This window comes from Athene noctua, chromosome 9, assembly GCF_965140245.1.
Source record: "Athene noctua chromosome 9, bAthNoc1.hap1.1, whole genome shotgun sequence".
Classification (NCBI taxonomy): domain Eukaryota; kingdom Metazoa; phylum Chordata; class Aves; order Strigiformes; family Strigidae; genus Athene; species Athene noctua.
This window is the reverse complement of record NC_134045.1, coordinates 7,475,121-7,503,042: the sequence shown is the minus strand read 5'-3', so window position 1 is coordinate 7,503,042 and position 27,922 is coordinate 7,475,121. Positions and strand designations below refer to the sequence as shown.

Sequence of the window (27,922 nt, the reverse complement as noted above, 5' to 3'; positions counted from 1 at the left end):
ACCAGAGTTACAGATCATGGTGACCAGGAAGCCATGCTCCCTCATGACTTCTTTAAGGCATTCCTTTCACTTTGCTGAAGTTGCTGCTCAGAGGAAACAGGAGTAGCTTTGGTAAACAGAGTTATCCCTGCAGGTGGCTGACATAATTTAGAACAGACAGTACATTGATTTTCTATTTCCCTTAATAGATCACACATACAAAACGGATACACCAATTGATTGTTCATCTAAAGCAGAATTAATTGCACACACATGGTCACACACTACAACTTCTGACAGCGTGATCTGGAATGCAACTAAGAAAACCTCAGTTGTGGATTCGTGCTATTGCAGAACAATATGCGATTTAGCTAAACTGGCAGGTATTATTTAGCCCTCTGATGGAACAAGTACAAGGCCACATTTTTGATCATATAATGCATATCGCATATCTCCTAAAGATTTGCAAGTTTTTTTAGACTATGGCTCTTTTCCTTTTGTTTCTGGTCAGACTACCATCAGCTTGTCACTTCTAATGGACCAAAGTATGTACATTTTCTAAGTTCCAGTTATGCCTTTACAGACTTCAGCGACTGTTTGGCAAACATCTCTTCAGAAACACACCATCTCAGACTCCAGCAGGATGTCAGTGCCTCATACTTTAATCCTCTGACCATTCCAGTTTAGTACAGTCTCAACTTACACAAGTCTCTGGGCAGCTGAACTGATTTGTTCTTCCTATTAAGTGCACTAATATAGATATGTACCTTAACTTAGGTTTTCTTTTTGTGTGCTCTGAAGATTATTTCCCATTTTACACTGACAAAAGCAAATCCTAGAAACAGATGAGTTTAACTCACTTTTATCTAATGTTAGTGTAAGGTTTAGTGTCTTCATCCACTGATACGCCACACAATAACCAGTACATCAACTGTTTTGTAGCTCCGTAACATTATTTAAAACCCCAAAATACCAGAGATTCACATTGAAACAGGTGATAGCAAGTATGTGTGTTTATGTATATAAACCCTGTCAGGAATACCTGTCCTTAAGGAAAGGTTCCTCATCAGCTCTGCAACTATGTATTTTGAAAACAAAACCAAAAATGTTTAAAGTATATTTCACAACGGTCAGTTTGGTCTCTGAGCACAATAAAAAAATCCCTCTGCCATACAAAAAAAAACCCCACTATATAAGTTTATTATAATTTAGGAACATGAGTAAAAGGAAAGTATTTTACAGTAGCTTAAAATCCATGGCAATGTCTCCTGTCTTTGTGTCAAAATTTATAGCATATGTGACAGCACTAGGAAGGTCAGACAGAGTTTCTGATTCAATAACAGAACTGAAAAAATAGACAGCTTGCTTGCAGTGGGGATTCCATTCACAGTTTCCCTACAGGAGAGAGTTAAAAGTGAAAGCAGTCAAAACTCTACAATATTATTCCTAGACAGTAGTAAGTCAGTAAGAGTTCTTGTTCCCAGTTCAGTACACAACGATCAGATGGTTATCACTTCCATTGCTACTCATTCCATTACAGGAATACATAACTTGAAATACCATATGCTACAAAAATGGATTTGGTCAAAGAATAATTTAGATAGAATACCAAAAATACTTACTCCTTCCCCTCAACATTTTTGCTTTTTTTAAAACTGAGAAGAGGACATTGCATGAATAAATTCTACGTTGAGCTAGCATCGTATTTAAGTTCTGAATGTGGTCCAAACTATGGGAGAATTTGGATCCAATTCAGACTCTCCCATTCTAAGGTACATCTCCTGTTCACCCCAAAAATATGGACAGATAGCTCTACTAGTTCTGAGTACATAGTATTCAACTAGTGTAACAACAAGCACTGCATAAACCAAGCATAGCCAGCAGAGACCCATTTTTCAGGACTGTAATCCTATAAACCTTGACATAATAAATTAGACTGAAGAAATACCTTTTCATTTGAAATTTGCATCAGTCCTGTACTAATGGAGATATCAGCAGCAAGATGATATTCCATCCACAGAACTGCTCCATGGCTCTTTCCTTTCCTGGGGAGAGGCGAGGATAAAAACCTGTTACTTTATACAATACTGACAGTTTAAATGCTTCACCCATTCCTCAGATAGTTTAGGTGAGAGCTATAAAAGCATGAATAACTCGTTTCCTTGAAAAAACATTGAACAGCTGAATGATTTGGTAAATGGGTAGCAACTTGAAGTATTTGCAGATATGAAACCTAAAAAAGACAAGGAAAAGCAGTATATGTCATAACTAAATCTGCTCAGAACTACAGCCGTTTAACAGGCACTTGATAACATGGCATAAATTATATGGCATATTTGGAGTACATCCTTCAGAGACCCCAGCTTCTATTGTTTCTGAATTTTGAGGAAATATTTACCACGCATACCATCTCACTTCAAGTGTCTGCTGCCCAAGAGGCAGAGGTCATGCTAGTGTGTTGCCTGTAAATACAACAGCAGGTGCAAAGGCAGAGACCCCATGCAGATGGTTCTAGATTTTGTGAAACCTTGAATTTTGTTTCACAAAGAGAAACGTATAATTACAGCAGTGTTTGAGTTACATAAGCTCGAGATAGTTAAAAATAAATTTCCTCTGTTTTTTAAGTCTAAACAGTATTTCAAGTTTGAACAGAATTAAGTACAATCTCTAGTTCGATTATTAGTGAAAATATCTCAGAATACATGTGACAAATATCAAGACTGTCAGAGTTATAGTTAAAAGGAAGAATAGTGTACACTTTAAAGCTATTAGAGTAATTTGGAAAGCTAAAAAGGAGCTTTTTCTGCAAGAACTCAGTAATAGGGAACAAACAGAAGGATTAAAAACATCCAGACAATGGTTTATTTTCTCCAAACTATAAATGAATCTATTTAAGATTTAAATCATGGTAACATCTAGAAAAATGTTATTTTTAAAATACAAGCATATTATCTAGGAAATTATCCTTATAGACTATTGTGAATAGCCCCAAGAAATTTGTGTCAGAATGACATCCACAACTTTAGGTCATATTATTAAGAATGGGCAAGTATTTACCCACTAGTTACCTGTAATACACAAAAAGCTTGAGTAAGAGGTAAAAAAATGGATGATGACAGGAATTTTTACTGCAATGAGAAAACTCACCGTAAAAGCTTTATAGAACCCTCTGTGCTGAGACAGTGTTGCGGTACAGTCTTTCTGAAGTCAAATGTCAAAACTTCCTCGGGGTCAGAGAGTGACTTGCAAGGATATTCCCACAGAGGGTGAGGTTCTGCTTCCTTGGATTCCCTAAAATTCAGAGAATTCTGAAAAAAGAAAGTAATAAAACTATCTGAAAACAATCCAAAAGCAAGCAGTCCTTGTTTTCAAGTTATTTATGTGTCCTGAACCTAGAGTATTTAAGCAATAAAGCTGCAGGAGGACAGTACTGTACTTTTTAGGCACAAGAGAAAATACGAATTACATGCATGAACTAATTGCTATGACTATGGTCCTCAGCAGTGAAACACAAAGAGGTGCCTTCAAAATACAATGCATTTATCTTTTCCCCTCCCTTGAGATGAATTCTACCACAGAACTGCCTGTAGTCCTCTCCTCCACAATGACTATAAAGGCAATCTAAATGGCTAACTCAGATATGGATATTGACAGTACAGCTCTAGAAACCGATACAAATAAATCTCACCCTTCATATCTATTTCTTGGAAATCAAAAAGCCTTTTTCTCTTTCAAAAGTACCTGCAAGGGCAAGTAAAGGCATCAGGATTCATCTATGAACAACCCCCAAATGATTTGATTTCAAGCTCAGAATAACATTTTGAGAACAGTATTTTTCTTTTTGAATATTTTTCTTTTTGAAAAAAGTATTTTCAAAACCGTGTGAAGTACTGAAGAGCTTGACAAATAAGAAGAAACATATAACCCCAAAACCCATGCCACCAAAGTTACTGTTTTGCAAGTACTAAATATCCACTACATTAATGAAGAACTAAACCAATGGTTTTGTGCCTAACATACAAGTTTTTCAAAGTCACTAAATACTTTAAGCCAGTGTGAGTTTTATTCTGTTTTGCAGAGACTTGTGCTGAAACTATTCTCAGTCTTCTTACTTTAATCATATCATCCATAGTACGGACATCAAAACCTTCACAGGTGCCACATGGACTCCTGATTCTCCATAAGTCCTAAAAAAGAAAACAGGATTTTGTTGGCTTTATTAAAAGAAACAGGAAATCTTAAAATAATTTTAGCTGTAGCTTGGACATTTGATAACAAGCCAGATGAAAACGCTTTACTATCTATACATTCCTAAAGCATCAGAACTACTGCAAGAATTGGAAGATAATGTAATTCCGGGAAAGTACTTTGCAATTCAGCTAATTTTCAGCCACTGTTTTCAACTCCTCTAAACAATCTGTCACATTTCCCACTATCTCTATGCATAATTTACTTTAGAGTAGGTATGGATTTGCCAAGATGAAGCCCCCCTTACAGGCCTCCCACTTCCACTACCCAGCACAGGTAAGTGCTCCCAGTGGCATCAAATGTCTTACAGCCTACTGACTACCATTCTTCCCTTTAGCAGTCCAAAGATTAGTAAAATTATTTTACACGCTTCATACTATGCCTCTCATTAACTTTAGCAATCCACCGAAGAAACAGTGATTCAGTTCAACTTTTGCTTTTCTTAGACTGCATTAATGGTCTCTTAATAGAACAAGAACATTCACTGGCTGTGGATGATCTTGTTCTATTGTAGATGTGGTAAATATATTTTATTACCTGTTCATTGTTACACTTAGAAACCCCAAATATTCCTGCTCTACAAGATGGCAGCAGGACTGCTATACATTTAAATAAATGCTGCTGTAATTTATGCCTGAATAAAGCATGAACTAGAGTAATGATAAAGAATCTCTGAATGGTATATCTGATAGAACTATCAAACCAGATAGGTAGCATCCTGCTCCCTAAATGCAATTATGGACTAAACAAATTTATAACCGAAGTAATTTCATCAAATTCTTTCTCCTGGATCCAGCTTTTGCTAACTGCTTAACTGTAATGACATATCCTTACTCTGACAAGGCAGAACAGCTAGGGAGCCAGTTCTGCAGAATACCTGACAACGCTATGTCTCTTCCTTCTGTCTAACCAAGAACGGGTAAATGCAGAGGTTATTTAAAAAAGCCCAGAGACTGTAATCTTTAGATTCACCACTGAACAAAGAGGAAAATGTGAAATTAAAGCAATAGCTTTTGCAGTAGCTTAACAGAACAAAACACAAGTTAAATGTTCTATCAAAATAGCTATGTGGAATCATCTCTGAACACAACCCTGTACATAAAAGTGTAAAACTGAGGTTCAGGTGATGTGAATGTCACTCCACATTCTGCTACTAGATTGCTGAATAATCTTAAATCATCACTGCATGCTTCAGTTTTCTCAACCAGAACATGAAGAGAATAATGCTTGCTTCCTTACAATAGTGAAGTAAATCCTCTGAGTAAGAGAGCATGGTATTAAAATTAACTGCTTATGTCAGTCCCATTACTGTTGCTTAGTCTTAAACAACTGCTCCCTATTGTAAGATTCAGATTTATATTATCTACTCAGATACATTTAAATTCTCTACATTTTTGCAGAGAACTCAAAGGCATGTAAACACATGCAGTGTAGTTGATTAGTCCAGAGGGACAAAGAACATACATATTTTCACATGCACAAATCAAAGGTGGAAGTAAGTGAACAAGGTTAAAGCACATTCAAAGAAGGAAACTGTTAAGGGAGAGAAGGCTCAGACACAAAACTACACAGCTGGTGAACCAGACAAAAGAAAAGAGAGAGAAAAGACCTGGTATTTATAACAGATAAACTGAAGGTTATGTTTAATGTGAAAATTCATTAGACTATAGGCATTTTTTTAAATTTACAGATATGTTTATTTTTGTTATACAATTTCAGACTAAAGCTACTGGACAAAAACTTTGCGTATCGATTACAAAAGTAACTATTTAATTTCCATTGTCATTGTAGGTAATCTCTTCACAGTTTTTACTGACAAAGTCCTTAATAACTGCAAAAAAGTTTGTACCTTTGTACAACTTCTGAAAGATGACTTTTCAAAGTATTAATATGTGACCCCTATTATTCTCAAATTTAGAACTGTGCATAGCCTCAAGTGGTTAAAAAAAAGAACATGCAATTATGAATCCTGCCTACAATATTATATTCATAAAGCATAATTTTAAAACTTGTTATTTTGCAGAATATCTACTTTTATAAATAACCACAATTCTCACATGCTTCAGCAGTATCTCTCTAATCTAAAGAAAAATTTTAAAACACTCAGCCATTTCATTTAAAATGGTAAAATTACTCAAGTTAATTTTCTGACAGAAATGGCTGAAACAGCAAAACTCATCTTCAAGATGTCAAACAGTCTTTTCTCAGGTGGTAAGTGCAAAACATATCAAAGTGTACTGCATTAAGATGAGATAAACTTGTTAAAAAATCCTGGATGAATACTCAGTTTTGTGGAATAGTGTAAATATCAAATCAATAGCTCTAAACAATCTCACCTGAAACTCCACAATCATCATGTGCAAAGAAGCAGACTGAGGTAGGACAGTGACACTGCTGGTAAGGTGGCTGGTCACAGCTGTCCTAGCATACCAGAAATAAAGGTTATGCCACGGCAACAAACTTGTAGTAAAAAATGGCTCTCCCAGAAGAACAGAAATCTTGGCAAAGAAAGAAAGAAATTAAAAGCACTGTAATAAAAAATAACAACTCAGTAACACAGGCTGTTTAGATCTTCAATAGTTAGACAATGCAATATAGCAAGTGAAGTCATCTAGATAAAAACTTCTACTGTTCCACAAAGATTTAATACTGCATATACCGCACAACAATCTTCTCATGCTTTTAGTTGGCAAATTTTAAAATTAATTTTCCTACAGTAAAGTTTGAGAGAAAATATTGTAGTATTATGTTGGAAGGCTTTGTAGTAAGAGTCATAGAATTTTGAAATTTTTAATTTAAGGATGTTAGTACTTCCAAATAAACTGCAATATTCTGAGTGGCTTGAGAAAGAAGAGCTACAGCCTAGCAGAACATATGCAGTTAAACCAGTTTAACTGCCCTTACAACTGGTGTAATTGTGCAGGAAGGGAAAGTCATACCCTTTCAAAAACAAAGCAAAAACCCTCCCAGGCTTTAGACTAAGCCTCACTTAGTTTCAGTGGGACAACGTCTGAACCATCTACTCGTTATAATTTATATGAACTAGGACATAATGGGATTCATTATGATTACAGAAGCACAGAAGGAAAGCAAGATTTATTTTCACCTTCTGCTCCCCACCACACCACTAAAATTCAGTATTGGACAACTGTAACATACCTTTTTATCTTCCAAATGAGAAGAGGTCAGCAACTCAGGACGTGCTTCTATTATTTTAATTTTATCTTCAAGATGATTTGCTTTAAAAAACTAAAAAATAAGTAGCATACTGTCTTTATCAAAAGTTACAGCTGAGACTCAAACCCACACCAAAATAATAATTTTATTAGAAATAAACAAAAGGAAACCAATAGTGAAACAAATTTTTAGAAAACTGCCTGCCATAACTCATCAGGACAATACAAGTCTATTCTTGAAGGGTGCATGCACTCTGAGCCAACATGTCACACCTAGTGAACTAAAGCACATGCCCTACATATTCCTTCAATTAAGTATATAAAAAGGTAGGAAACACAAAAGTTGCCTCACCTTCATTCATTTGTACTTTGAAGCATATGGGAAGGACAGTCACGAAAGATAAGCAGTGTATTCATACCTGAAATAATACTTATTTGGCTGCTTGAGACCAGGTTTGAGTCCCAGTTTGCTACCATTCAAGTTTTTGTACTCCTAAGCCACAGGCTGAGATAGACATCTTTCAAATATACAGTGCCAACTAAAACAGACAGCTGAACAATGACTTCAGGAAGCTGGTTTCAGTCACTTCTTAGACCTTAGCTGCCTCTCCTGAACAGCCTCTGCTCCACTGGCAGGGCCTTCTGTACCCTACCCCGAGGAAGCCGCTGAACCATCACCTGCAGTTAAGGCCCATTGCCTACTGCCTCCTAAGAGCCAAAGAGCAGGGCACGCATTCCCAACTTGTCTCAGCTGGAAGACAGAACTACTAGATGCCACTTTCCAGGTGAGACTGGTGCAAGCTACAGGATGCTCTCCCATTCCACTAATCCTAGGAAACAAACAGCTTGGCTTTTATCACCAGAGCAATGAGGGCAGCAGAACAGCAGCTCAAGAAGACAAGCCAACAGGCATCTGCAAGGAGAGATCAAGCACTGGCAACTATATTCTCTCTGCTCAGCTCAACTTCCCCAGTGATCTACTCAGCTTGTGGCTAAAAGTCTGAGATTGGATGTTTCTCCAACAGGACGTATTCTTCCAAGTAGTTGCACACAGCTCTGTACAACTCCTTGGAAAAAATCATAAATCCTCCCTCCAACATATCCCACCTCCCACAGTCTTATCAAACTGTACGATCATGTCTCCCATGACTGGAGTGTGCCAATTGATGGTTACAAGCTCTTTAGGAGGGACAGACAGGGAAGGAGAGGTGGTGGGGTGGCTCTGTATGTTAAGGACTGTTATGATTGCTTCGAGCACAGGTGTAGTGAAGACAGGGTAGAGTGTCTTTGCATTAGAATCAGGGGGAAGGCCAACAGGGCAGATGTTGTAATAGGAGTCTACTACAGGCCACCCAACCAGGACAGAGAGATGGACGAGATATTTTATAGGCACTTAGGTGAAATCTCACGATCGCTTGCCCTTGTTCTTGTGGGCAACTTTAACTTCCCAGACATCTGCTGGAAATACAACACAGCAGAATGAGACCAGTCCCGGAGATTCCTAGAATGTGTGAAAGACAACTTCCTGACGCAGCTGGTGAGTAAACCAACCAGAGGAGGTGCCCTGCTGGATCTCCTCTTTGTGAACAGAGAAGGGCTGGTGGACGACATGGAGATTGGAGGCCGACTAGGGCACAGCGATCATGAAGTCATAGTTCTCTATTCTTAGAGAGGTCAGGAGAGAGCTAAGCAGGACTAACATCCTGGACTTCAGAAGGGCTGACTTTGTCTTGTTTATGCACCTGCTTGAAAGGATCCATTGGGAGACTCTCCTGAAGGGTACAGGGGCCCAGGAAGGCTGGGCGCTCTTTAAGAAGTGTTAATGGCTCAGGAGCAGGCGGTCCCCCAGTGCTCTAACAGAAGCCAACGCCAGAGAAGACCACCCTGGGTGAACAGGGAGCTTTGGCTGCAACTCGGGAGAAAAGGAGAGTTTACAGCCTTTGGAAGGGGCTAGCCACACACAGTGATTACAAAGAGGCTGTGAGGCTGTGCAGGGTGGAAATCAGAAGGGCTAAAGCCCAACTGGAAATGAATTTGGCCTCTGCAATCAAGGATAACAAGAAAAGTTTCTGTAAGTATGTCAGTAGCAAAAGAAAGTCCAGGGAGAGTCTCCATCCCCTGCTAGATGAAAGAGGAAATACGGCAATAAGTGATGAGGAGAAGGCTGAGGTGCTTAATGCCTTCTTTGCCTCAGTCTTTAATAACAAGATCAGTTGTACTGATGAAATCCAGCCTCCGCAGTCAGAATACAGAAACTGGGAGAACGACCCCTCTGCAATCCAGGAGACAGTCAGTGACCTACTGCATCACACAGACACACACAAGTCTGTGGGACCAGATGGGATACACCCGAGGGTGCTGAAGGAGCTGGCTGGGGTGCTTGCCAGGCCACTTTCTATCATTTACCAGCAGTCCTGGCTGACCGGGGAGGTCCCGACTGATTGGAAATTGGCCAATGTGACGCCCGTCTATAAGAAGGGTCAGAAGGATGATCCAGAAAATTACAGGTATGTCAGCTTGACTTCGGTGCCTGGGAAGCTGATGGAGCAGCTCATCCTAAACACCATCATGCAACACATGAGGGACAACCAGATGCTCAGGCCCAGTCAGCACGGGTTTATGAAAGGCAGGTCCTGCTTGACAAACCTGAACTCCTTCTATGACAGAGCAACCTGCTTATTGGATGAGGGAAAGGCTGTGGATGTAATTTACCTTGACTTTAGCAAGGCTTTTGACACCGTTTCCCACAGCATTCTCCTGGCAAAAATGGCTGCTCAAGGTTTGGACAATCGCACACTTCGCTGGGTTAAAAACTGGCTGGACGACTGGGCCCAGAGAGCTGTGGTGAAAGGAGTTAAATCCAGTTGGCGGCCGGTCACGAGTAGTGTCCCCCAGGGCTCGGTGTTGGGGCCACTCCTGTTTAACATCTTTATTGATGATCTGGACAAGGGGACCGAGTGCACCCTCAGTCAGTTTGCAGATGACACCCAGTTGGGTGGGAGTGTTGATCTGCTCGAAGGTAGGGAGGCTCTGCAGAGAGACCTGGACAGGCTGGAGCCATGGGCTGAGGCCAGCTGGAGGAGTTTCACTAAGGGCAAATGCCGGGGGCTGCCCTTGGGCCACAACAACCCCCAGCAGTGCTACAGGCTTGGGGAGGAGTGGCTGGAGAGCTGCCAGTCAGAGAGGGACCTGGGGGTGCTGATTGACAGCCGGCTGAATATGAGCCAGCAGTGTGCCCAGGGGGCCAAGAAGGCCAATGGCATCCTGGCTTGTATCAGGATTAGTGTGGCCAGTGGGGACAGGGAAGGGATCTTGCCCCTGTACTTGGTGCTGGTGAGGCTGCCCCTCGATTCCTGTGTTCAGTTTTGGGCCCCTCACTACAAAAAGGACATAGAGTTACTCGAACATGTCCAGAGAAGGGCAACAAAGCTGGTGCAGGGTCTGGAACACATGTCCTATGAGGAGCGGCTGAGGGAACTGGGATTGTTCAGTCTGGAGAAGAGGAGGCTGAGGGGAGACCTCATCGCCCTCTGCAACTACCTGAAAGGAAGCTGCAGAGAGCTGGGGATGAGCCTCTTTAGCCTAGTAGAAAGCGACAGGACAAGAGGGAATGGCCTCAAGTTGTGCCAGGGAAAGTTCAGACTAGATATTAGGAAGCATTTCTTTACAGAACGGGTTGTTAGGCGTTGGGAGGGGCTGCCCAGGGAGGTGGTGGAGTCCCCATCCCTGGAGATGTTCAAGAGTAGGGTCGATTTAGAGCTTAAGGATATGCTGTAGGTGGGAACTGTGCTAGAAGAACAGTTGGACTTAGATGATCTCCAGGGTCCTTTCCAACCTAGATGATTCTGTGAGCAAATACATTTATTAAACTTGATTTAACCTCCAAGCAATTGATGCAAGGATAATCAAAAGCATCAACTCTGGCCTTAGAAATGCCATGAGTTCATTTACTGCTTTAACAGAAAGCTGAATACTCACTTTTTCCATGACAGAACAGGACACAGCAGAGTTTTCTAATGTAAACACCTAAAGAAAATATACAACATTAAGTCGTCTAGCTTTTTAATTTTTAATTAAAATATGTAAAAAAACAATGAAAGAACTTTTTTGATGCCCTAGTGAACACAGTTCATAAGAACCATGCATCTATTCCACAGCCCACTCTCATGTACCTTTTTAACAACAAAAAAACTCCATCCCCCAATAACTACAGGCTAAATAATGCTGTTTTCACAGCCATACAAGAAAAAAAAAACCAACAAAATGCAAATATTTATTTGCACATAGCATATTAACATTTGCTCTAGGCATATATACACTCCAGAACAAATGCAAGCATATTGCCAGTGTGCTGAATCAGCCTCCACTAGTGCTTACTCCTTCCAAGCACTGTTTAATGTGATCTGACTGTATCAGCTGGACAGAGCTCACATGTACAATGCAGTACACCAGCTGCTGGAAATAAGAAAGAAATTAGGTTTTATTCAATTTTGGTGAATAGTTAGGCAATATGCTGCTACAGGGCTAGGAAAATACTATAGGGATTTCTGTGTCTGCCCTATTCATTTCCTCTCTCCTGGCTGTCTGTGACTAGCCATTACTAAAGTCAAAAATACAGGGGCCATGGATCACTGGTTTAACTCCACGTTTGTTTATTTCTATGAATTGCCTAGCAACTTCCTCAGGATTATATTACATTACACATTCCCAGATATTCAGCCCAACTGTAATAGATTTTAGTTTGACAAACCCCACGAGAAAACACATCAAGTATGGTATATACACTTGAGACAGGCAGGCAGCTTTCATTTACACACAGATTCAGTATTCTTACTGCTTCCTATCTTGCTGTTGCAGACCTTTCACTTCAGACTAGATAATAAATGTAATTATGGAATTGGAAACACAAAAGAAGAAAAAAAATTGCCAGACATTTATGTCGGTAGAAACAGTATTTGCAAAACCACCAAGATACAAAATGGCAAACAGCAATCAGTGGGGAATGAGGAACACTGCTTTCATTCAAGGTTACATATTGGTCAACATCAAAACTGGTAATTATTATCTCCCTAGACTTCAGCTTGATCAGAGATGAATTTAACCTCCTCTTCAACACAATGGGAGCCTCTTTCTCACTTGTCACTGAAGTGGCACTGAAAATAACTAAATAACAGGCTAGAAATTCTGAACCAGATGAGAGGATGGGAAATACCAAGCTAAAATACAAGGAAAGAAAAAACAGGAAGAAGTACTGTACCTGCTTTGCTCCAAGATAGTGAGCCAGCACAGGCAGCAGACTGCCATCACTGATACAGAGGCAAACACTATCTGTTTTCAGAACCTACAGAAATTAAATAGTCATTGTTATTCCTATTCCAGATGAATGAGTTTTCAAATTCTAGACATCTTGGTAGTGTTTTTTCCCCACTTTACACATTTTCATATCAAATAAGGACTGGGAGATACAGTGATTAATACAACCACTTCAAGCAGAACAGCATACTATTAAGAAATGTTCATCTAATCCCCTTGTTTTAGGTCAGAAAATGTTTACACAAAAATGCATTGGGTGTCTTTACTCAACTCCCAATACTCTTTCTACACAGAGATACACAGAGTTGCTACAAATTCCTACGCAAAAATGGCTGCTTAGAATCTAAAAAAAGTAATAGCAAAGTTTTCATGACAAAATAGAACTTACATCTGCTCATGTAAATAAAATATACTTTATAAGCAAAATCCTTTAGCAAGGGAGAAACAAATTCCACTAATAATTACTGCAAAAAAGCCAATACACACATCTATGGCAGAAGCCAAAAAACCTACTGGCAACCTGCACTCACTTTCATCAAAGACTTGATGTATTGGTGTGTTCGATTCTGATCATTTAATTGTCCAAAGCGTGGTCTGTTCCAAAGAAGATGAGCCTGACATCTACAAACAGGACTCTCAACACGAACATCTGATTTATTCTCCTCTTCTCCTCTGCAAAAAAATTTCAATGAAGTATTAACTACAGCATCAGTAATATGTTTTCACAAACATGTGCATTTACACATTTTAGGTAGTATGCACATTAATGCATTTGGACTCCACTCTTTTTCAAATCTAGTAGTTCTGAGAGGACCCTTTTCTAGGTTTGCATTTATTTCCAAATGAAAAGAAGAGCCAATTTTCATCTTTTTTTAAAAAACAAACCAAGAACCGCCTAAACTTTCCCACTGACTGTGATGGTTAGGTATTTTAGGCTTTGACCTTTTAGAAAAAAGTTACACATTTGGATTCCTAAGTTAAAAAAAAGGCACACACAATTCAGGAGTTAACTTTTAAAGCTGGCATTGAGTTTTTAAAATGTTGGCTGATATTGTCATTACAACCAACATGATTAGGCTCCTTTTAATTTGAGTACAAGGCATTAATCTCAAAAAGACAGTGCTAAGAAAATAGAAAAGAGGCAGCATGGCAATTACACACTCCTTTACCTATATGCCAACTCAGCCCAGATATATTTAGGATTTCCAGGAACCTACCATAAGTGGGTTTTGATTCTCTGTCACAGAATGCCACCAGGTATAAGGCAGGAGCCTGCAGCCCAAACCTCAACTCTGTTTTTATGCATCACATGTTTTTTTCACCTGTGCATTGCCCATAAAGTGGCTTTTAATGATTTTCTAGTCTTCAGGTTCTGATCTTGTTCTTCTACAAAACAGCTGCTTCTAAGAACAGCACATACTCGAGCTTGGAATAATAATACCCTCCCTTTTCACACACACGTCTTGTTACCTGGCTTTCTGCAGCTTATACCACACAGAGTACTCATCACGACAGGCAGTCAGGTACACCTTCTCACCCTGGAGAACTGGCTCCTCGTTTGGAAGGAAATACACACACTGCATCCAGTGATCTCTCCACTGAAAAAGGTTGATAAACAAAACCTTAGGAATTAACTCATAAACAGTAAATGGAAAGTAAAAATATACCAGGAAATCAATTCGTAAGAATGGGCACAACTTTGAAGTGCTGATGTACAACTAGTTGAAAGAATCTTGTTCACATCAGCAAGGCTTAGTAAGGACTAATACCATATAGTGAATAAATTTACTACATATAGATTTCTTACAACAGAACAAGCCTGAGTCCACTGGCTTGCTGACTAGCTAAGCTTGTATTTTAATCAAATGAAAACCAAATCCAAAATACACTTTGCATTTATTAATGCAGTTTTGTCTCTATAGTTCACTTACGTTAGAAACCTATATGGATTTGCTGACAGTGATCAGTGGTTGAAGCCTCATGTATCAAATAAGGTCACTTAGTGTCACTCAGATATGACAGCACAACTATTTTGTGTTTCAAACTGCACTGTAAATATTCCAAGCTGATCGGTCATTCTAAGCTGACTGAATGCCCTGAAGCTTGATAGTTTCAAATTTTATTCTCAAACATGGTTAAGTGCAAGCAATCATTTTGTAGTTTCCTTTTAACTAAGTTGATCCTACTAGTAAACACATTCATACATAACCCCATGAATCTGATTTCACAGTGATCTCCTGTTCCTCTAAATATCCAGTATCAACCCAGCATTTTCCAACACCAGCCTTTTTTATGGGAGTATATTACCATAAACTTAACGCTTATTTGGAAATTTAATAGAACTACATGGAAGCAAATCACAGACTAATATTTTGACAAGGGATAGAGACTAGTTAAGAAAAAATATGTGGAAATATTTTATTTCTTGAAAATAATTTTTTAAAAGTCTGAAAGATTCAGTTTTGAAGCTTTACATTAAAGCTTAAAGGCAAGTCTTACATGAAAGAAAACCTAAAAGGGGTGCATAATAAAGTTAACAATTCTATGTTTTCCTTATGTAGCATCTTCCAATACATAAAACATTAGCAAGTTCCTATGCAGTTTAAGGCACAGCTGCTTAAAACACCCAGTATGGCCTTTACCCAAAATAGTTACTGGCAGTCATTCAATGATAGTATCTGAAGGCTCAGTATTTTACCTGGAAAGCAGCAGTGGGTTTTACCCAGTTTGGAGCCATTGTGCAGTTTATCATCCCAGAAGGGTCCATGTCAATATCCCACCAGGAAAGTACAATTTGTGCCTTGCCAGATTTTACAGGTTTCAGCTGCACTCTATAGGAGGTAGAAGCACTCCTTACTGGCTTACTGAAATCCACACTGCAGAGAAGCATCAAAATTGTAAAAAGAAACAGTTCAGCATTCTTCAGAAATTTTCACTAGCTTCCCACAGTGAATACACAACTTATATAAAAGGCATAACAGGAAAATTTTGGTTTGAACAAAACGACGACGCCTACTTTACCTGAACATTGTCACCACATCACTAAGGACAGTGAAGTCACTTGAAGGCATCTGGTTCAGCTGGATATCACAAACAGACGGAACACCTGGACAGTTCTCCATTTCTGGAGGGGAGACAATAATTTTTTCACCATCCTCTGCTTCGACATGAACAGGAAACAATTTGCTCCAGGACCACATTCTTTTGGATTCCACTAACTGGACATACACTGTTGCTCTGTGAGGCACTGCCTCACATCCTTCCTGAGTGTTAAAACAAAGGGTAAACGTATTCATCAAATTTGACTTAGTAACATGCATGAGAATGAAATCAATTGAAATGTGAAACAATTTGAAGAAAAGTTGGACTAGGAGCTTTGAAATCTTCAACACAATTTCAGAGACTTCTGCAACATCAGAGCACTTTTGTTTTCTCTATTTGTGAAATACGATACACTCACCTATCCTGTTCAGTTATCTATCCTGTTCAGTGTAGTTCAGCAAGGCCAGATTACTTTATAAACCATGCAACAGTACCATTTTACTGGCCTCAGTTAAACATGTATTTCCATACTCATTCTGAGATGAGAGATCTATCTTGAGCTTCCCAAGGCAGGTATCTACTAAGCTATCAACATTAAAACAGAGTTTGTGATTACAATAAGTAAATAAGAAAGATAACTGCTCAAATATTTATGCAATAGTAACTCTGTATCCATGTTTAAAGAGTAGAAAACATGTAAATTGTTCTAAAAAACCACTGTGAACTAAGAGCTAACTGTGAAGTCCAAGAACAATGCTTTCACCAAAAAAAAGTCTAGTTACAGTTTAGAGTTACATATGGAGAGCAGTAAAAAGTTATGGAGTGCTATTGTCTTTACATGTAGAACTGGTGAAACGAAACTTATAAGCCTAAATAAAGTATTGCTATCCACGTTTTAATTAAAGGGAAAAATTAGAAGGAGTGAAGGAGAAAGCCCTAAAATCACACCCATGGATTAATATCCAGTGGGGGTTTTTGACATATAATTTGATTATAGTGTTTAAAGTATTTTCACAGGCAAAAACCATGCAGAGTAGCAAGAATTCCTTCAGAAACAACCCAAGCAATTCCTGGGAGGTGAAGCCCATCAAATTTAGGAGGAAAATAATTTTTTAAAACATCTTGGGACCTATTTACCATTGGAACAAACTACTAAAGAAAGTTCCAAATCAGAACTGGATGCCTTTCTGAAAGACATTTGTTAACCAGCAAGTTATTGGTTTTAATACAAAGCAACTAAGTGTAATTTCAGAGTCTGTGATTTACAGTATGCACCCCGATAGCTTTATTCTAGGAATGAATCTAGAAAATTATTCACAGAATAAGAAATTTGCACAGCTGATGGTGTATTTACAAAGGATACAGAAGCTTAAATCAAGTATAATCTCTATCCTACTCCAAAAAAGACAGAAGAGTTTCTCTGCGGATAAATCTGACACACTATCAATTTCTGTTTTCTTACCTGTACAAGGTATTTGTGTGCATGCTCATACGTTGGTAAAGCTCCTTCTCCAATCAGCTCTGTATCAAATAATTCTGTTACCAGGATGTTTGCACGACATTGCATATCTCCGTCTAAAAGACAGAATTTAACATAGTAAAATTGAGAATTTTAATATGTCTTTCAAGAAAATACTATACTGAAAACACAAGTCATTCAAAAACTTATTCCTGTTAGAGAGCCTGATGAAGACTGAAAATTATTTTCTTTTAGAAGTTTACTTGAAATACAAATGACTACTGAAATACTATTCAACACTTCCTTTTGAAGTAAATTTCCAATGTTACTTCCTAGAGAGTAAAGGATTTGCTTGGTTTAATTAAAAACATTCAGAAAGTGAGAAGAATACATATTCCCTCATGGTTTTGAGGTACTTTCCAACTTTTTTAACCCTAGCCTATTTTTCTCACCTGGGCCAACTGTGACTTCAGTGGAGTGCTTGTTGATTACCTTGATCTTGTCACGAAAACCATTTTTCTCCACTATCTTCACAGCAGCATTAGCCATGGGCTTGAAAACCTGTAAATAGCAAGACTCTTAACAAACTAGTAAGCTAACACTACCTTTCAAAAATAAAAGGACACCAAGACAAAATGCAGCATATTTAGTCCTGCCAAAATTTTAACATCTTCTGTATCTTTTCCTGTTTGAAGTTCATTACCAGGAAACAAGACAGCAAGCCTCACTTCAAAGGTTCATAGGGCTCCAATGTCACTGTTACACACAATCAGCTGTTTCCAAAAGCTACACAAATTTAACTTTTGAAAGACAAGAATACACATTTAGCATTTACATTAAACTTGTTATTTTTAAAAAATAAAGATAAGCATGCATCAAGAGAGGCCCCCAGAGGCTTTTACGTGCTCAAAACAAATAAATACATAAAAGAACCCAAAACAACCAGCACTGAAATGGTCACTTAAGTATGCCAAAAATCTGCTTTTATTAACAGCATAACCTTGAAGAGAATTTCTATTTCATTTAGAACAACGAGAGGAATAGAGAAAATATATAGCTTGAAAATAGCAGAACAATGAAGAATGTGTTGAAAGGGCTTAACATCCACATCCAACTCAAAAATTTTTAAACTCAAAAATTTTTTTAATATTCTACTCAGCCACACAACCTGACTACTTAAGAGATTTGTGGCCACTTTGGAACCTAGCCCAAGTTCCAGAACTGGAATAATGTATTCCTATTAGAACACCTACACCAGTAGCTCTCAGACTTCAGATGAGGCTTTTATTTTCCATCATGGGCTCCCTTCCTCCCACCAGCTAGCGATCCTCCTCCACCAGGGTGGTCAACAAACTACTAAGCAGAAGGGAAAAGACCCCTCCCACCACATCACTTCTTATACTGTCTCTTCCCTATGATTGGCTGTGAACAGATTTATTCTGGAGGCTACTGCTTCCTGTACCTACATGAAAGATAACTGTCCCTGAAAAATGATCATAGGATAAAATCCTAATTAAAAAATATAAATTTTTACTTGGATAAAAATCATAGCGCACCCTTTCAACTACGAACATCGGACAAGTGAATCTTCTTTTTGTTTTTTCAAATGTGTAAACCAAAAATTTAAATTGGCCAGAATCTTCCTTTTATTCTTCATATAAGAAATGACTGATAATAACCATCAGGATGTTTAACTGCCAATAAAAAAGGATATGCTCCATCTAATCACAAAGAAATGGAAAATAAGTTTATGAGACAGTATCTTTATTAAGATGGGATTCATGTTATTATTAAGTGGGTCTAAGAATCCATCTCCAAGAGCTGAAACTTAGCAAGATCAACAATATAGTTTGAGAATACTCAGGTTTTTCAAAAACATTTATCAAGTTTTCCATATTACACTTGAGTTTTGATAAGTAGAGAAGACAGAACACTATAAAACTTAACTTAGTACTGTTAATCTGTACATTTACAGAAACTATCCCCAGAATGAAAAATTATGTCTTTACAACCATATGCTTGTAGGATCTAAGTCTTTTTCACACAGATAAAAGCATCAAACTTGCACTTTAAAAACCACAATACAAAATGGCAAATGCATCCACAACACTGATCATTCAGACAGAACAACTGCATTAAATCTCTAAAAAGAGGTTATGAACATGCACACAGAATTATGTGTAACCAATAACAAATGCTTACCTCAATAGCATAGCAGAAATCTGCACCTGCTGAAGCTGCCATCATAGACAGGAGTCCTGTGCCAGTCCCTATGTCTAGAACAACTGCTTTCTCACCCCTTTCTTTTACTCTGCTCACTGCAGCACGAATACCTTGGTAATACTTTGTGTTCTGTGGAGATGGGAAAAACAAAGAAGAAAGACATCAGCAAGCTTTTAGCTATTTAAACTTTTAACTTTTGTAGAGAAATCTTGCACTTTCAGACTGTAAGTTTATAACTAGAAAAACACCTGCAGACATTCTTCATTCTGTAGTCCCACCAAAGACATTTTCAGCAAAAGGAAGTGGTTTTGGAGGGATCAGTCCATTTAAAGCACATCCATTTTTATCACACCATTCATGATTGATCAATCAGCTATTTACAATGCATGCATAATTTACAAATGCAATAAATTTTCTAGACATAAAAATAATAGGTAAGATCCATGTGAAATACTACTGGTCGTCTTCTTATTTTTCCCCTGCAGCACCACTCAAATAGTCTTCTAGTGCCTCTGACAGCATAAGACCTGAAGTATCCTGGATTTAGATTCCTCTCCATATACCGGAAAACATTCCCACATGAGAAGCAGCATGTATAAATACTGGCTTTTGGTTATGTGCCATTAAGTGGCACTATATGCATACCAGCAATAACAACAGGGAAAAAACCAATCCTGCCATCTGTCAGCTACAGTATACATAGTGAAATATATGCTTATATTTACTGCATAATAGCCTACTGTAAATAATTTGAAAAGGAATGTTTTATCAAGCCTTTCCAAGTAACACACTATCTTTGGATATTTGGAATCTGCTGGATTCTTTTCCAAACCATTCTAGTTAACACTTTTGATATATAACTCCAGTAGAGTCGTTTTAATTACTTAGACACCACTTGCTGTCTCTACATGGCTTATTAAATGCCTGATCCTTCTGGCATGTTCCAATTCAGTATGAATTCAATGTATAGACACCATAAAATACATCAATGTATAGACACCATAAAAATCTTTATAAAGGTTATTGACTAAATGGTTGACTAAATGGCTAGAAAGTACATTTAAACCATCCATTCCAGACTTTATCATGCCTGTAGATATGGTATCTCAATTTTCTTCTCAATCCTAAGCAGTAAATAAGAGCTAAAAATATCACAGGAGAGTTAAGATAGACTTTACTTACATTCCTATAAAAACTAGATTCACATTTATAGCCTTTGATATTTCATCTAATGAGCTCTCTCTGTCAAAAATGTCAAACATAGAACAGCAAACAATGTTAATATCATGTTCTGTAGTAAACAACAGAACACTCAAGAGTCAGATGTTGATCTAAGAGCAGGTCTGGTATCTTAAAGGGTACAAATTCGATCATTTCATCCTTCAGAGAAACCTGTATAATCATGTAGAGACAGCTATTCAAGAGAAAGGAGATTAGTATTTTCTCTACCATTCAGAAGTTTTTTTGCTTCTATACTTACTCTGTCTTTATCGTGAAGCATATCTGCATAGCGTGACCTAAAATTTAAAAAATCCAGTCAAAATACTACATACTGCAAAGCATGACAGAACCACTAGATCTTATATAGCCTCCTTTGTTTTCTCTTACTAAGGCAACGGGTCCCCATGAACCATAAATGGGGCCATACAATTTGAGGATCTGAACTGGTTCCCAAATCTAAGGAATATTGTCATTTCAGTGATCTGGTCATCAGCATATACATAAACCAATTAACTGCTGACATATTTCCTCTCTTCAGCAACAGACCCGATACATGAACCTATGAATAAACAGCTGTGAAATAACAGAGGGACAGAGGTTCATACAGAGCAATACACAGCAATGAAAGATAGCTTAATAATGGTCAATCATTTGTTACCAAGACTTAAATTTCTTTGGTATTCATTTCTTCATGGGTCGTACTACTTTAAAATACTCCCAAATCTAATCTTCCCAATTTCTCTGGCTGTTACATGAAGCTCTTAAAAAGTTACTACAGGAATCGACGCTTAGTAATTGTTTCTTGCACTGGGGATTTAAAAGAAATTTAGTCAATGCATTTTGCAACAAGTCAGTCACTGTCAGCATTAAGATAAGCACCTCAGAAATGTTTTTTTAAAAATTTAGAATGAAACTACCTGGAGAATACTTTACAAAATTCTACATTTCTAGTCAGTCCTGTACAACACAGGGCACTGTAACATTTAGACTGTCCTACAATCTGTGTCCTTGGAACTTCCATAAAACCAAAATCTGTCATAAAAACAAGTTGTGTTTGCTCTTTTTTGTAGCTCTAGTGGAACAATAAGCTATTTTTTTCAAGTATACCGTGCAATTTCCTGATGATAGTCATAGTTCTCATCCTCTTCTAACCACTCCATTGCACCAGTGGTTGGATTAGCTCTTCCACAAAAGGTCTTCATGATCAATCCCAACTTGTATTATTTATTTATTATTTATGGTTTTGCTGTATTGGCTTCAGTATAATACCCAAAATACTGGCTGTGTTAAAAAAAAAAAAAACAAAAAAACCACACAACTTCAAGTGAAAACAACAGACAACAGTTGAGCTATGGATACATATATACTTTCCCTGTTACACCTGCCTGGTCCAGAAGCATTGGTCACTGCCTTGCATTTTTTCTGTAAGAACGTTTTCAGCTCAAACCGTCACCCAACCCTGCTCAGGAACTCAGCCCAGAAAAAAAAGCAGCAGCAAACTCTCAAGGAACACCACCTGTCCTCAAGGCAACGCACCGAGTGAGACCAACCACCCTCTCTGGGGGGGTCTCCACACCCTGTCTGAAAAGGGACCTGCCAGCTGTGGGCAGCGGCAGAGCCAAGAGGACCGGCGGCCGCAGCGCCCTGCCTGACTGGGGCACAGGGCCGCGGTGGGGAGGCCCAGGGCGGGGGCAAAGCCCCTGCCGGAGGCTCCCCGCGCCCGGGCTGCGGCAGCCATGCCGGGGGCGGGCGTCACCGCGGGACAGGCCCAGCCACGAGCAGGGCAGCCTCGGCCGGGATCTTGCCCCACCTCAGGAAAGAGCTGCGACGGGAGACCGCGAGAACGCTCTTCGCTATCCCCTGCGCGAAACGGCCCCGAGAAGCCGCGATCCGATCCGATCCGATCCGATCCGATCCCACCCCACGGCCCCACCGCCACACACCCCCCAGGCCGCCTCACGGTGCGCGAGCCGCCACCTGCCCGGCGTGCACCGCGCGGCGGGGCGGGGCTCCGGGCGGGGCGGGGCTCCGCGGGGGCTCGCGGCGGGCGGGGCCGTGCGGCGCGGGCGCCATGGAGCGGGCGGCGGTGCTGCGCGTCAAGCGGAAGCGCGGCGGGACGGAGCCGGCCGAGGCGCTGCTCCTCGCCTGCAAGCGGCTACGCACGGAGTGCGGCGGCGCCGGCCAGCCGGTGGAGAGGAGCCTCTTCAAGCTGGTGGCGACCGTGTCCTCCAAGGTACCGTGGCCCTGCCGCCCCGCGCCGGGGCCGGTGTAGGCCGCGGCCGCGCCTCAGGCGGGCGGGGGCGGCTCGGCCCGGCAGGGGCACGTCGTTGTGCTCCCGAAGGGGCGTTTGAAAGCAGCAAGCGCTCGCGGGGCTCACGGTGCTGCCCCACGCGGGTCTTTCGGATCTCTTGGGGATGCCAAGTTGTGCTCGTGGCGCGGAGAGCAGCGGCGGGGTGCGAGGTGCCGGCCAGGCAGGGCACGGCGGGCGTCGCTTCCCCGCGGCCTCAGCGCCGGCTGCGCGGCGGCAGCTCTGCGAGCAGGGCAGGCGGTTGGTTAAGGAACGGAGCACAGAGTGACCACTGTCAAAAGTTGTGTTCCTACCGACTTTTCTATACTTACAGACTGTTCTTTACCTACGGACTATGGGATAGTCAGTAAGTGAAGCCTGAATTTCTGCAGCTTGAGGCGCTGAAGCACTGCAAGGCTAACAACCTCCATCCACTGCACAGCCTTTTTTGTTGAATAAAACTGGTCTTTCTTGGGAACTGGTCTTTACAGGAGACTCTAAAGGATATTAGTCCTTAAATTTAGGACAACTGTAGCCTTCCAAAAGCACGTGTTTCTGTTTGGAGGGTTATTCTGTACCACAAAATAATATTGTTTAAAAATAAAATTGAAGCTGTCTTAAATTTACAATTATGTGTTGCTTTTTTCCCCTATATCAAGAGAATATTATGATAGTTGGGTTGCTTAAAGCAGTAACAGAAGTTTCTTGAATATTGTTAGGAACATTGGTACTGCAGTCCTCAAATAGGAAGCACCAGTAACAGTAGCTGTTAACCACTTCTAGGAGGGCATATTGCTTACTATGTTGACGGTGTCATTATATTCCTCCTTCTTGTTCCTCTACCCAGAATGAACCAGTTCAGAAATACGTTCAAGAAGTGATCACTCGAGACAAAGCAGCTCAAAGTCTGCGACCCTCTTTGGGGAGCACTCAGCGAATCATTCAGGAACTCCGCTCTTCCAAGCAAGTGAAAAGGAAGGAAAACCGTTACCGTGTAATAGCCAGTCATCGACCTAACTATACTGAAGCAGTTGCACCTCTCATAAATGGGGAGGCATCACTTGATGGTGACAGATCAGACTCTGAAGCAACAGAAGATGCTTCACAGAAGGAGAGCGGTGCTGTTAAGAGCTCAGACTGCTGTGGGGAATTCCAGTTGTTTGATATTGTACAAGAAGAGGAGGTGGTGGGAGACCCCAGCATAACTGCTGCAAACCCACAGGTCAGCAAACAATCTTAGTGTACTTGCAGTACTTTGATATCACTGTTGACTGGTACATGTGGGCAAACTGACTGCTATGGAAGGTTTTTTGCATTGTAAGTATGCCACTGTTTAATAGGAGCTTTAACTGGATATTTGCAAGTTGGAATATCTTACAGGGAGTAACTTTCATGAGGATCCTTAAATGCACTAATTGAGACAGACAGCTGTGTGGAGTTGGCTGCTGCAGAAAGGACTTGTACCACCTTGTTTTTTCTGTACCCTGTTCTGATGTATAAATTGTCGTGTTCATCTGTAAGGTGGATCTTTGAGGTTTGTTATTAATTTCTTCTCTACCTAGAAAGGAAAAAATCTTAATTCAATGTCTTCTTATCTGCCCAGATGCCTAAAAATGTCACTTGAAGGCAAGATTCATTAAAGGAGAAGATAGTTTTGAGCTTCCCCTTCTCATAATTTCAATATAAGGTTTTATTGTATGTTTTGGTTTTAGCATAACTCTAGGCTGCTTAAGCCTTAATGTCCCGTTTTCGTTGGTGTTATAAGTATGTTTTCAGGTGGAGGAATATGTGCTTACATCTAGCATGGTTTTAAGTATGAAGAAGCTCTGCTTCTGTTTGGGGTTGCCCTGTATGCAGAGTGTTAAGATTTTGCATTAGAGACTCATAACCATATGGAAAAGAAGGAAAGAGGGCTGTGTCTGCTTTCTTTAGTAGTTCCTTCGTTGTATGTAAGTACATATGGATGCTTTACTTGTGCAGCACATCACAGCTCTGAGGAAAACTTAAAGGCCTAATGTTAAAGATAGCCAGGTGAGGAAGAGCCCAATCAGCTGTCATCCTTCATCATCTTTAGGTTATTTCAGGGCTTTGCCATCAAAGTTTAGTAGGAACTCTCACCTTCTATTAAGCAAGTAGTTCAAACAGACATTTGACATGTTAACTGTTACATATCACTCCACTGTTTAGAAAAACAAATGAAACTGAGGTAGCATCAGAATCTTACTCTTTTAGAGCTAGCAGTAAGTGCTGAAAGCAACAAGTAAGCTTCTTCATTCTGTAAGTATCTGGAAGTGAATGAAAGGCTGGTCTGTAGCTGTTCCTCAGAATTACTTAAGTAGTGCAGGAGACACCATTGTGGATTGGACAAGATATTCTTGAAAGCTCTAGCGGAGAAAAATTGGCAGCAAACCCCTGCCTGTGTAGACTATCCAAGTGCAGGTCACTAAAGCAAATACATTGCAAATAATTTATTAGGAAGGTGAAAGCATGAAGAAATTTCTTCTGTGTTCAAGCTGAAGTGAAGAAATAAATAAAAAGTCTGCCTGTAGGGCCTGTCAGCCTTTTCCCATTAATCCATCACATTTTCCTTGTTTCTCCTGCACACTTGGTATACTGCAATCTGCTTGCATATGATCTGCACTACTGTATGCACATCCTTCCTCTAGTGTTGCAAGTGTAATGCTCTGCAAAGCACAGGCTGTCTTAAAACTTGTCTTTTCAACCAACACGTCATCAGGAACAGATTAACAGTCCTATGGAATTAGTCATATCCCCTTTAATAGTTTCTAATGAACTTGTCCCAGAAGTTTTTCTCCTATCATCTGCAACAAGGTGTGGCTGCACCTTACTACGGTAATTGGAAAATTCTTCAGTGTCTTTCTGTTCTAAATATCAGCAATCCAACAGGAAAGTGTTTTGGTCTAAGATTTCAGAATGTCATCCTTATCTAGCTGTTGGCTACTGTCTACAAAGAAAACTGCTGGCTGTAACTAACATGTTGTGTGTATGTCTTCAGTGGAAATACATATTTATTTTTTTTTTCTCAGCAGAAAGCTGATCCAGATGTGATTCTTTGCAATGCAGTAGAGATGATCCGTGAGCGTTTACATGTTTCTGAAGATGGTAAAAAAGAACACCATGAGAAAGAAGATGAGTATGTTTATGACATCTACTATATGGAAACATCAGCTCCTGGTTGGATCCAAAATATCCTTTCTGTACAGCCCTATAGAGAAGAATATGAACTGGTAAGGGTGTGAGAAAACAGATCTTTCTTAACTAGAACATGCCTAAAGTCCCATCATTAAAAGGTGCTGTGCCAAGAAAGATCCTTTGAGATATCACATGTATGCTCAGTGACCTCTGTGTTAGGCTTTTTGTAACTGCCCATCCTGTGTTCCTGCAGGTTATTGTTGATTCAAGCAAATTATATGACAGTGAAAAATGAAGGGATAGTGCTCATGGACTCAAGAAGAATTTTTCTGGCTTTAAACTGCCAAATACATTTTGGCACACAAATGTAAACTTAAGTAATTCACATTTCATTTGTGATTAGGAGGCAGTGATTAAAATGTAGTTCTAAATACAGTTCTAAATGTAGTTCTAAATTCTTTTCTTTTTGAGTGAAAAGAGCAATGTGGAACACAGAGCTTTTTCAGTATTTGAAGACTTGACTTGAATCTTAATACAAAACATTTTCTTGTAATACAATTGTCCTTCAGTGACTGTGGAGTTAGGAAGTTAAATGTAAGCTTTAGTCTTAGTATAGATACTGTGATCATTCACATACGTATCAGGAACCTGCAGCTACTTTTCCTTGATCTACTACTCTACTACTGAAGTGAGTAGAATTTAGACATTAATCTTAGCACTTAAATTTTAAAGCAGACCATCTAAATGCATGACTTACCTGCTTTAGGTGAAAAGTCAGTTACCTATATTATGGTGAATATACTGACAGTACAGATTTTTCTGCAGTGTGCTTTGTGCAACTGCAGAATTACTCATGCATGCAGTAGAGAAGTATCTCTTGGCTCTTTATGATCTGTACAGTATTGTATAGGTGGATGAAAAACCACTTAATGCTGAGTGTCAGTATTTATAGTGAACATTGTGTGTTGACATGCAGGTAGATGATGATCATGTGCAAGGGGAAATATATGAAGATGAAGATGATGAAAATGATGAAAATAACTGGCGTAATGATTATCCTGATGAAGATGAATTCTTACCTGAGGAGGATGGTGATGGAGAAAAAGGTGTGCCTGTCATAAATGCTGTTTGCTTTCATGCTGTGCAAATATAAATCCCACCCTTTTTACATGCAGTCTTAAAAAAACCCTGAGCACTGCCGGGGTAGTGTTCTGCTCTTACAATGGGTTAAATCTGCTTACAGAAGAATCATCATCTTGGAAGTACAAGGGATCTTAGTGTTTGTGTAAAGCCAAAATTAAGAACTCCATTTCAGGCTGCTGCAGTTGCAAAGGACTAATTGTTCTGAGAAGGAACAGATGACTTGATTCCATGTGCCTGTGAAACACTACCCGTGCTTTTTTAACTCCCCATCCCAGTCCAAGCACCATACACATCTCATGTAACATAGCAGTTGTTCAGACTTAGTATCTGTTAGTTATTCAAGAAGCTTAAAATAGCCTGATTAACTTAGTTGTTTAACTAAAAAGAGGGAATACCCTAAAAGCATTGATGCTCTTTATCTTTAGAGTCCGAAGAGAGCTTCAGTGACGAGGACCAGTGTTACAGGAGAAGAACATGGAACAAATACCGACAGGAGGTTCTACAGGAATTTGGATATGATGAGGTCCAGGATTTGGATTCTGATTAACAGTCCTTTTCTGAAGATGAAATGCTACTGTTGGAGTAGAACTGAATGAAAATCCACACGCTGCTGATGGCTATTCATAAGAACATTGACTAAAAAAATGCCCCCCAAAAAAACCCCCAGAAAACAACTTC

General features: G+C 39.6%; 2 protein-coding genes across 3 annotated transcripts in view; one reads left to right on the top strand and one right to left on the bottom strand.

The window, feature by feature from the left end:
- PRMT7 (protein arginine methyltransferase 7) overlaps positions 1–22,666 on the bottom strand; it is a 63,554-nt gene extending 40,888 nt beyond the window's left edge. The window contains exons 1-18 of the mRNA XM_074913669.1: positions 22,605–22,666; positions 21,769–21,942; positions 20,921–20,957; positions 19,420–19,569; positions 17,670–17,778; positions 17,221–17,333; positions 15,738–15,979; positions 15,415–15,592; positions 14,187–14,314; positions 13,247–13,388; positions 12,661–12,744; positions 11,382–11,429; positions 7,387–7,476; positions 6,564–6,725; positions 4,092–4,166; positions 3,127–3,287; positions 1,928–2,024; positions 3–1,374 (exon numbers count right to left, since the gene is read on the bottom strand). Of these exons, the coding sequence (XP_074769770.1) occupies positions 1,216–1,374; positions 1,928–2,024; positions 3,127–3,287; positions 4,092–4,166; positions 6,564–6,725; positions 7,387–7,476; positions 11,382–11,429; positions 12,661–12,744; positions 13,247–13,388; positions 14,187–14,314; positions 15,415–15,592; positions 15,738–15,979; positions 17,221–17,333; positions 17,670–17,778; positions 19,420–19,569; positions 20,921–20,957; positions 21,769–21,863 (2,070 nt within the window). The 5' untranslated portion in view covers positions 21,864–21,942; positions 22,605–22,666 and the 3' untranslated portion in view covers positions 3–1,215. The remainder of the gene's footprint in view (positions 1–2; positions 1,375–1,927; positions 2,025–3,126; positions 3,288–4,091; positions 4,167–6,563; positions 6,726–7,386; positions 7,477–11,381; positions 11,430–12,660; positions 12,745–13,246; positions 13,389–14,186; positions 14,315–15,414; positions 15,593–15,737; positions 15,980–17,220; positions 17,334–17,669; positions 17,779–19,419; positions 19,570–20,920; positions 20,958–21,768; positions 21,943–22,604) is intronic.
- A 44-nt stretch (positions 22,667–22,710) lies between these two features.
- On the top strand, positions 22,711–27,908 carry SLC7A6OS (solute carrier family 7 member 6 opposite strand). 2 transcript variants are annotated; one of them, XM_074912850.1, is made up of 5 exons: positions 22,711–22,894; positions 23,796–24,170; positions 25,999–26,196; positions 27,078–27,207; positions 27,670–27,908. In XM_074912850.1, exons 1-5 carry the CDS (start codon positions 22,733–22,735, stop codon positions 27,789–27,791), a joined length of 987 nt encoding a protein of 328 aa, XP_074768951.1. In that variant the 5' UTR covers positions 22,711–22,732; the 3' UTR covers positions 27,792–27,908. The 2 variants fall into 2 exon arrangements, with proteins under 2 accessions (XP_074768951.1, XP_074768952.1); XM_074912851.1 differs by having other exon boundaries at positions 25,996–26,196.
- Positions 27,909–27,922: the final 14 nt, after the last annotated feature.